Raw genomic sequence first — 10,692 nt, 5'->3', positions numbered from 1 at the left:
ATCAACCCATGTGACATCAACCGATGACCCCGCCCCTTGTCCCTATATAAGTCCCCGCGCAGCGCGTCCCTGGCATTGCGGCCAGAGAGAGCTTCGAGTCAACATCTCCAGGAGAAAGGGAGAAGAAGAAGAAGGCATACTCATTCACATAGGGTGGGGGGCCGGTATCCGGGGGCCCCCTTATTAAAGGGGGCTCCCGGATTCCGATAAGCCCCTCGCCGCAGACCCCGACAACCAACGGCCAGGGTTGTCGGGAAGAGGCCCTTGTCCTCATCAACATGTGGACAAGGTGCTTTGGGGTGGGGGGGGGCCGCGCGGCCCCCCTTTCCACAAGGCACCCCCCATGTTTAGGGCACGTGGCCTGGTACGGCTCAGGAGGGGGCGCTCGCTCGCCCCTCCTTTCCTGGCCTGCCGGGTAGCGTGCTTGGACAAGGGTCTGTTGTGAACTTGGGGGGACCCCCACGCCGATTTTTTTCAGCGTTGGGGTTCCCCTTTAAGTCCATACCATGTGGCGGGGCCAGCGGCGTCTCCTTCGCGGGCCCCGCCTACCTGGAGACCCGCTCGAAATGAGCGGACTTTTCTCCGGGCGGGAAAAGTCTGTTCATTTCAAAAGTACGGCGGACTGGCACACACACAGCCGGATTGGAGTGCAAAACTACTTTCTAAGGCAGGCGTACTTTCGGGTCAAAAAAGTATTCCGGAGGCTACACACGGGGGGATTGTCTGGCGGACTTGAGTTTGCCGGACTTTTCCACCCGCTTGTTTGATCGTGTGTACGAGGCATTGGAGAACCTTATTGAACAAACAGCATCATAAAGGCCAAGGAACACACCAAACACGACAGATATAAAGTTGTGGAGAAGTTTTAAAGTATGGTTAGGTTATAAAAAAACATCCCAAGGTTTGAACACCTCATGTAACACTGTTCAATTCAATATCAGAAAATAAAAAGAGTATGGCACAACTGCAAACCTACCAAGACATGGCCATCCACCTAAACTGACAGGCCAGGCATTTATCAGAGTAGTAGCCAAGAGACCCATGGTAACTCTGGAGGAGCTGGAGAGATCCATAGCTCAGGTGGGAGAATCTGTCCACAGGACAACTCTTATGCCGCGTACACACGAGCGGACTTTTCAACATCCAAAGTCCGATGGACTGATTCCGTCAGACTATTCGATCGTGTGTGGGCTGCAACGGACTTTTGATTCGCCAAAGTCTGACGGACTTTAGAATATGGAACATGCTTCAAATTTTTCCGACGGAACTCCGCTGGACCCGGTCCCTTCGAAAAATTCGCTCGTGTGTATGCTATTCCGACGGACTAAAACCGACGCTAGGGCAGCTATTGGCTACTGGCTATGAACTTTCTTATTCGAGTCCAGTCGTACGTCATCACGTTCGGGACAGGGGAGCTGGTTAGAGTTAATAGAAAGATGAATGGAGCCAAATACAGGGCAATCATAGAAGAAAACCTGTTAAAGTCTGCAAAAGACTTGAAACTGGGGCGGAGCTTCACCTTCCAGCAGGACAATGACCCTAAAGCTACAATGGAATGGTTTAGATCTGTTTTGCTTACTCATGTGTTAGAATGGCCCAGCCAAAGTCAAGACCTAAATCCAATTGAGAATCTGTGGCAAGACTTGAAAGGTTGTTCAGACACTCACCATCCAATCTGATAGAGCTTGAGTTATTGTGCAAAGACAAATTTCACTCTGTAGATGTGCAAAGCTAGTAGAGACATACCCAAAATTACTTGCTGATGTAATTGCAGTAAAATGTGGCTCTACAAAGTATTGATTCAGGGGGGCTGAATACAAATGCACGCCATACTTTTTAGATATTTATTTGTAAAAAATGTTTAAAATCATTTATCATTTTCCTTCCACTTCACAATTATATGCCACTTTGTGTTGGTCTATCACAAAAAATCCCAATAAAATACATTTAGATTTATTGGTTGTAACATGACACAATTGGAAAATTTCAAAGGGTATGAATACTTTTTCAATGTATACAATGTTGTATTATAGAACAAGTTGAACAGAAAACTCAGATAAAATGGTGCTGGTGGCTTGCTGTTATCTATTTAAGAAATGTTTCTGGGAGGCTTTAACCTTCAAACCAAATGTAATTTGTTGCTGAGTGTTAAAAGCCATGTATTTTCACTTTTGAACCAGATACAAAACGTTCTTTTGGTTGTACCTGTACATTAACATTTATGCCGCAAAAATCAGTGTACATTTTCTAAAATTACCTGTTAGCTAAAAAGCATATTCAAGTGTTAGGTTGCAGCATTTGTTGGCGAAAAAAAGAAACATCAGTAGACCTTGCTGACAGCTTGGCCCTACCTCCCATGCCTTCCCGAATGCTAACAGGAATCTTCATCATCTCCAAAATGGTTTTGGCTGGTAAACACAAGCACTTTCATGATGAGAGAATTGCTTTGATGGCTGTTGCTATTCAATCAGTGCCAGAAAAGCTACTTCTTTCTGCATAATTTAAATAAAGCAAATAGTGGATAAGACAAACAGAATAATGGCCACACACAGTCAGATGGATTTTCAGATTGTGAGGCAGATCAACAGACTTTACCGGCAATTAAAAGAGAAGTGTTGGTTTTAAAAGAACAACAACAAAAAAAACAATCATAGTCCCCTAGGTTGCCACAGTATCAATCTGATGCGGCAGCTGTTCCCTGCATGCTCTACTCTGAGAACTAAGTGCTCAAAGATCACTGATCGCTGAGTTCTTGGGTCTGCTCTGAGCACAGAATGGCAACTATTAGTCACCCTTCTGTGCTCTGCCCCTCCAGTGCTCACTAGGCAGGGAACATGAGAGGCTGGCTCAGTCTCTCAGCAGGATGCTAAGAGGCTGAGCCAGCTCTGATCAGACATCTGGGAGGATTACAACATTATTGTAGGAACCCCTGCAGAGCCTTGACCGGCTCTATGACTTCAGTCGAAACTGGGTCACAGAAAAACATGTAGAGGAGCGCCAGTTCAGTAAAATGCATTTATTTATTTAAAACAAGTAAATGTCTCACTTACATAGAGAGTAAATACTGTGCGAGTATACAGTCCGCTGTTCCATCGGCAGGCAGTGTCTCAGAGTAAGAAGATTGGTAATATCACCCGCAGAGTGCTGGGAAGGAGATCAGCTGTGCTCTGTAATCTACGAGGACACAAGCTGGCTTGTCAGGACAGCGTGTGATGTCAGAGGGAAACACAAGGGGACACGACGCGTTTCTGAGCATGCACCAATTCGAGAATGGACATGCGCGCTCCTTTATCAAGTGTGGGTGTAAGGGGAACAGCAGTGAGCGGCATTTAAATAGAGAAATGGGCGGACAATAGATTTAACCCATTAATATACATTAATATGCATTAACCAGATGAAATAACAGCTCTATTAATGGCAAAACAAATATATTTATATATAAGGGAAGTTTGTAAAAAGGTGAAATTAATAATAACCAAAAAATAATAATAGATAAATAATAAATGATAAAGTGAAAATAATAATAATAACAATTAAAAATAAAAAATGAAAAATATATGCTAATATAAATAAAATTCAATGTAAATAATAAAAATGAAAATAAGAATAAAAAGAAAAATGAAAAAAGAAAAAAGGAAATAAAAATAAAAATACAAATAAAAAGAAAAAAGAAAAATAAATATAAACTTGAGAATAAAAATAAAATTAACAGTGAAAACAGATTAATGATAATAATAAATATATAAATACATCTATAAACAATTAAGTAAATGAATGAAATTGAATAAGGAAGAAAAATACAAAAGATAATAAATACTGCAAGATATATTAATATGGAACAATAATAAAATTGGATGGTGTACTCCTAATAAGAGTACATATGAGTCCAACTTTAGCGTGTACTTGAGTACATGTCAAGGGCTTCTTAAAAAATAATAAATAGAAATTAAAAAAAATATATTTTTCAAAAAATGTTTTTCCAAAAATTATATATTCCCACAGAACGTAATTTAACAGAGAGCCCGAAAGTAGGGAGAGAAAGGAGAGGGGGAAAAAGGAGGGGGGCAAGGGAGAAAGGTAAAAAATATATATATATATATGAATAAATAAATATATAAATATAAAAATAAAAAAAGGGGGAGAGAAAAAAAGACTGGATAAGAGGGCATGACTTTATTTTCAAACAGTTAAAGAATAGTGTGAATCTCAATTTCTTCATTGAGGCCATTAGGGGCAAGAGTGTCTAAAGAAAAAATCCAAAAAGTTTTGCATTTGCATAATTTGGAAAAACGTTCCGCCTCAGACACTCCTGCCGGTATGGACTCAATGACCCAGACCCGAAGGCTTACAGTGGACCGGTTATGGAATTCCAAAAAGTGCCGTGGCACACTATGTTTGTCAGAGCCCAATTCAATCACTCGACGGTGCTTTCCAAAGTGCTGTCTGAGTGGGCATATAGTGTTGCCCACATACAACATTCTGCATGGACAAGTAAGGCCATAAACAACATAATTGCTAGAGCAGTTGTGAAACTGGGTAGCTGGATATGTAACCCCTTTATGAATAAAGCTCTTCTGGCCATGGCTAACGAAATCACAGGTCTTGCATAAGGATTTGTTACACCTATACATACCTACAAGTGGGATAAGACAAAGAGGACCAGATTCCTGTTTTTGCTTTAACTTGCTGGGTGCTATCTTGTTTTTAAGAGTGGGTGCCCTCCTATAAGTGACTTTAGGTCTGTCACTCAAGGAGGCACTCAAATGTGGGTCCTGTTTTAGAATACCCCAATGTTTTCCCAAAATGTATTCCATTTTCCTATACTGTCTGTGAAACCCAGTAACAAAGCACACAGTCGTTTCTTTTGGAGGTTTGGCAATTTATTTTTATTTTTTCTGGAAAGATAAACATTATAGGCTTGTTCAACCAAGTCAGGGGCATAACCCTTCTCAGCAAACTTTTCTTTTAGTAGGGAGCTCTGTGTTATGTAGTCACAGTCTCTAGTGCAGTTCTGTCTGAGTCTATAGAACTGACCCTTAGGGATGTTCTTCACCCACAAGGGGTGATGACAACTATCATAATGAAGGTATGAGTTACCTGCAGTGGGTTTGATGTAGTTACGAGCAAAAATAGTGTTCCCTTCGTGGTTCAACTCTAAGTCAAGGAAAGCCAAACTCTTTTTATCCCATACTGCAGAGAAAGATAAGCCCAGTTCGTTATTATTACAATAGGTGACAAACTCGTCTATCTGGAATGAAGTGCCATCCCAGATAATGACAATATCGTCAATGTATCGGCCAAAAAATACCACTTGCTGTGCAAAAGGATTATTGTTAAAGATGTACTGATTCTCCCACAGGCCCATGGAAAGGTTGGCATAGGAGGGCGCAAAATTAGCGCCCATCGCTGTACCATGGGTCTGTAGGTAGAATTGGGACTCAAATTGAAAATAATTGTGGGTCAATGAGGCTTGTCTGGTTAATGAGGATAAATGAGGCTTGTCTGGTATTGAGATTACAATCAAGTGTTAAAAAATGTTGCACTGCTAGTAAGTGCACATCATGTGGGATAGAAGTATAAAGAGAATTAACGTCCAGGGATAACCAAAGATAGTTCTCATTCCAAGTGTAGGGAGATAAAAGGTCCAAAAGGTGTATGGAGTCTCATATATGAGATGGCAAGTCCTGGGCCAGAGGTTGCAGGAAGGAATCGATGTATAGAGAAAAACCACTACTAACATTATTCATGGAAGCTACAATCGGTCTACCTGGTGGATAAGATACATCTTTGTGTACCTTCGGCAGGTGATAGAAGAAGGGGGTGCTGTAAAAGTTTTTTCATAGGAAGAGAGCTTCTTTTTTATCAATAACTTGGTCCGAGGTGGCTTTTGGGAGAAGAGCTTCTGTTTCAAGGCGAAAAGAGGGTAAGGGGTCGTTGGATAGTTTTCTATAAGTTCTTTTATCAGAAAGCAGTCTCATTGCCTCTGCTACATAAAGTGTTCTGTCTTGTATGACAATCCCACCCCCTTTATCCGCTGGTTTGATAACAAGATCAGGATTATCCAAAAATTGTTTAAGTGACTTTTTTTCCCCAGGCATTAAATTGTTAATGCAATATTTCTGATTCTTAACAGATTGTTGGAATAATTTTTGTAAATCGGCCATAACTACTCTGTAGAAAGATTCTACATAAAGTCCTTTAGATTTTGTGAGAAAAAAGGAGGATTTAGGTTTTAAATTCGTATGTGATACTGGAGGTGATGTCTGGAAATGTTGTGTATAGAGTTCCCAGTGAGTGTCTCTAACCAAGTAGGCGGGACTTTTAGATGGTAAGAAACAATTTCTGAAGATAGCATCTGTACATGGTGAATTAATTCAACAAATTTTATATGTCTCTGACTAGCGAGAACTTCCAGCCACTTGGCTGTGCAAAATTCCGCGATGCCCTCCCATTCTTTAGTATGGGAGGTATCCAAAAAAGAAAAATTTTTTAGGATCCTTAGACCCCTAGGAGAAATTTTTTGTTGTAAATATTTTTATTAAAAGAATCCATCCCACCATTGAGTGTTGGCTGAATGTATTAGCCTCTCTAGTTTTTTTAATTTACCACAAAGGATATAACGCTCAGATTTACTGACCCTAACTCAGGGGGAAGATTGTATATAAATTATCAGGAACATAATATTTATGAAATTCAATATCATTAATAAGATCCATAAAAAAAATATTATTAATTCACCAAAAATTTCTTATATCCCATAAAATAATTATTTAAATAATTAAAAGACAACAAAAAGACACTGGTACAATCAGCAGCCAGTCCAGACTTCACGGAAGACAATAATAAAAACAACACGGAGTGCTGCAGCTTGAGACCCTAAATGTCTAATTGGAATCAGTCTAGTATCATAAATTCATTCAGAATTATAAAAGTATTTAGACAGCGTGGTAGATCCAGATGGAGTCACTTGCTGGCTGCAAAAAATGGGGGACCAATGGAGTATCTGCAATATCACTGGCGGCAGCTCTTCTCAGAGTGAAGTCAGCTCATAAATAGAAGAAAAACATGTAGAGGAGCGCCAGTTCAGTATAATGCATTTATTTATTTAAAACAAGTAAATGTCTCACATAGAGAGTAAATGCTGTGTGAGTATACAGTCCGCTGTTCCATTGGCAGGCAGTGTCTCAGAGTGAGAAGATCACTGATCGCTGAGTTCTTGGGTCTGCTCTGAGCACAGAATGGCAACTATTAGTCACCCTTCTGTGCTCTGCCCCTCCAGTGCTCACTGGGCAGGGAACATAAGAGGCTGGCTCAGTCTCTCAGCAGGATGCTAAAAGGCTGAGCCAGCTTTGATCAGACATCTGGGAGGATTACAACATTATTGTACGAACCCCTGCAGAGCCTTGACCGGCTCTATGACTTCAGTCGAAACTGGGTCACAGAAAAACATGTAGAGGAGCGTCAGTTCAGTAAAATGCATTTATTTATTTAAAACAAGTAAATGTCTCACTTACATAGAGAGTAAATACTGTGCGAGTATACAGTCCCCTGTTCCATCAGCAGGCAGTGTCTCAGAGTGAGAAGATTGGTAATATCACCCGCAGAGCGTTGGGAAGGAGATCAGCTGTGCTCTGTAATCCACGGGGACACAAGCTGGCTTGTCAGGACAGTGTGTAACAACGTAACAGCGCATGACGTCAGAGGAAAACACCAGAGGACACAACGCGTTTCTGAGCATGCGCCAAGTCCAGAACGGACATGCGTGCTCCTTTATCAAGTGTGGGTGTACGGGGAACAGCAGTGAGCGGTCGGTATTTAAATAGAGAAATGGGCGGACAATAGATTTAACCCATTAATATACATTAATACGAATTAACCAGATGAAATAACAGCTCTATTAATGGCAAAACAAATATATTTATATATAAGGAAAGTTTGTAAAAAAGGTGAAATTAATAATAATGAAAAAATAATAATAGATAATAAGGCCCCTTTCACACGGGCGGATAGAATGGTGCTTTTAGCTGCGGATTTTCTAGTTTTCCACCGCAGCCAAAGGCACACAATGCTTTCCTATGGCCCTGTTCACACACAGCGTTTAACTGCGATTTCGTTACGTGCGGTTCGGTGCGAATAGAAAAAATAGAATTGTATGCGTCCAGGTGCGATGTAGCGCAGCTATAAGCACATAACCGCAGGTAATCGCAGTCTTTTGTGTCAATTGCGGCCAGCAGCGTGAAAGAAGAAAAAAACACCCGGAAGCACATCCTATACAGCAGGTGTACCTGGGAAATGACACAGGAAGTTGAGAGGGATGAAAGGGGAGAAGACAGCATGGCGGCAAGAGACATCTCACACGAGGCCATCATCACACTGGTGCATGCCCGACCAGAGTTATGGGACTCAGAATGCCCAGGATATGCAGACCGAGTGCTGAAGAGAGCAAAGTGGGAGGAAGTCTACAAATATGTCACACCGAACTGGGACGAGATGTCTGCAACTGAACAGGATAACCGAGGTGAGTGCAAGGTTTGTTGTGTCTATGCAGCAGGGTACACATGCATCCTAGTAAAGATTCTACCCCCTAATGACCAGGCCATTTTATAGCAATACAGCACTGACAATGCTGCAAATTCCACAAAATTAGACATGCTATCTGCCAATAGAACTTAACCAAAAAGTGCATTCTATGTTTTTTATATATTGCAGGAAAGGAGGTTTATACACGTTGGAGGTCCCTGCGCGACCGTTACAAAAAAGAAGTCAACGAAGAGAAGGCTGCGGAGAGAAGCGGAGCACCCTCAACTCGTCGCAGGCCTAACCCCCATGCAGAGGCTTTGTCTTTTTTGAGGCGCACCACTGAGATGCGCACGTAAGTATATCCATTTATTTTACTTAGCGATTTGTGACCAGTAAAGGCATATTCATGTTCACTTTTTTTTTAAACGTGTAATCTTTATTGTTACCTAGAACTGTGTCAAGTGTCCCTGTGAGAGCAAGCGCAAGGCGCGAAAGTTCGTCGCCATCACCATCAGGAGACGCTGACACCAGTCAAGAAACCACAGAGACAGTGTCATCCCAAGAATATCATCCATCCACTCAAGAACCTGCGGTATGTATTTTAAAAATGTCACAATTTCTGTCCACAAAAAACGTATTACTTACATTTTGAAAAGGCAGCTGGTGTTGGCACAAATGTTGGAGAAACAACAACAGCTTATTTTTGGGCAAGGTGTGACTTGTTCTTCTGGCTTTGGAGGTCTTCAGTGAGATCAGGTTTTTGCAGCAAAACAAGTACCTGTGTGTGATCTATTCTAAACAGGTGCTGCAATATTTGTACAAGCCATCATATGCTGTTCACTAAAGTGTGACCTCAGTATCAGATGCATAATCTATATATTATAACTATTGCAGGCAAATCCAGATAGGAGAGTCCGGTCTACTTCTACCACCCGTCGAACACGTACTCAACAAGAGACACCTTTTGAAGAATATTTCAACCGTATCATTGAAGAAATGAGAAAACAATCACAAAACCAGGCAAAAGATGATGAATTCCTCAACATCTCAGACCCAGATGTTATGTTCTTGAGAATGTTGCTTTGTGTAATCAGGGAGATTCCTGCAGATAAGCGCACTGAGGTCAGGGGTGATATACATGCCTATTTAACGTATATTGTGTCCGCTTGCAAAGAGCAACGCCCATATCCTAAATTTCAGCCATGGGCTATGGGTTTTAATTCACCTAGTGGCTCTTTCAGTAGACCAATGCCCAGTCAGCAGTGCCATGACACAACATCTGCCATTAACCCTTATGCAGGACCCCCACCACTGTATACATCTTACCCGTCTAATCCTGGTTACCAAAGGATGCATGTGCAGCCACACCCAGTGTCTTCACCCTCATCTTCCCATTCAGGATCACCCGTAGATGTTGGCAGTGAACCAAGCCATTCTTCCCTGCGTAACCCTAATTATCCAATATATGAAAACTTATAGTATTCCTATGGCAGTGATATGACGGTTGTATTTTTCTTGTTGTGTAATGTTACTTAATGTTTTACCTACACTACTTAATGTTTTACCTACACGAACTAATGTTTACAACCAACCCCAGATTCCTCCATGTACACTGAACTGTACGCACAGAAGAATCTCCCACTGTCCCAAGCTTATACATGTTGCTACTTGGCCCCACTTGCTCTCACAATACCTGAACTTTCTGATTGGGTGCTAGCATTGTTTAGGTTGAGAGACTTGGCCCAGTGGGAGATTACCCCATCTACACAGTGGAGTGTACATGGAGACATCTTTTGCACTTTCTCCATCTAGCCAAATATTTCAGAACTGTTTACCGCACTCAGTGCCCATCTTTGGCCCCTTTCACACGGGGCGGATCAGTAATGATCTGCCCCATGATGATCCGCTCGCTCAGCGGGATTGCTCCGTTGTCCCCGCTGAGCCGGCTGCGGACAGGGCGGTCTCCGCACACTGTGCAGGGACCGCCCTGTCAGCTCTCCACTCTCCTCTATGGTGATCGGACGAGCACGGACCGTCTGTCCGTGTCCATCCGATCCGCTCTGCAGACGGATAGAATAGGATTTTACTCCATCTGCAGAATCGGACTGTTGCGGAGGCGGACGATATCGGGTGCCACCGCAATTGTCCGATTCTGTAGACGGAGAGAAATCC

The 10,692-nt window shown here is 42.0% G+C and overlaps 1 protein-coding gene across 1 annotated transcript; it reads left to right on the top strand.

Annotated features, from left to right (window-relative positions):
• Positions 1 to 8,380: 8,380 nt before the first annotated feature.
• On the top strand, positions 8,381 to 10,389 carry LOC143988880 (uncharacterized). The gene is made up of 4 exons (XM_077488789.1): positions 8,381 to 8,518; positions 8,710 to 8,872; positions 8,971 to 9,112; positions 9,415 to 10,389. The coding sequence occupies exons 1-4, from the start codon at positions 8,491 to 8,493 to the stop codon at positions 9,997 to 9,999; spliced, it is 918 nt and encodes a 305-aa protein (XP_077344915.1). The 5' UTR covers positions 8,381 to 8,490; the 3' UTR covers positions 10,000 to 10,389.
• Positions 10,390 to 10,692: the final 303 nt, after the last annotated feature.

The sequence above is a fragment of the Lithobates pipiens genome, unplaced genomic scaffold (genome assembly GCF_037356315.1).
Source record: "Lithobates pipiens isolate NorthernLeopardFrog02 unplaced genomic scaffold, aLitPip1_a1.2 Scaffold_18, whole genome shotgun sequence".
Classification (NCBI taxonomy): Eukaryota; Metazoa; Chordata; class Amphibia; order Anura; family Ranidae; genus Lithobates; species Lithobates pipiens.
The sequence above is the reverse complement of the archived record's forward strand: the minus strand, read 5'-3'. Positions and strand labels throughout refer to the sequence as shown.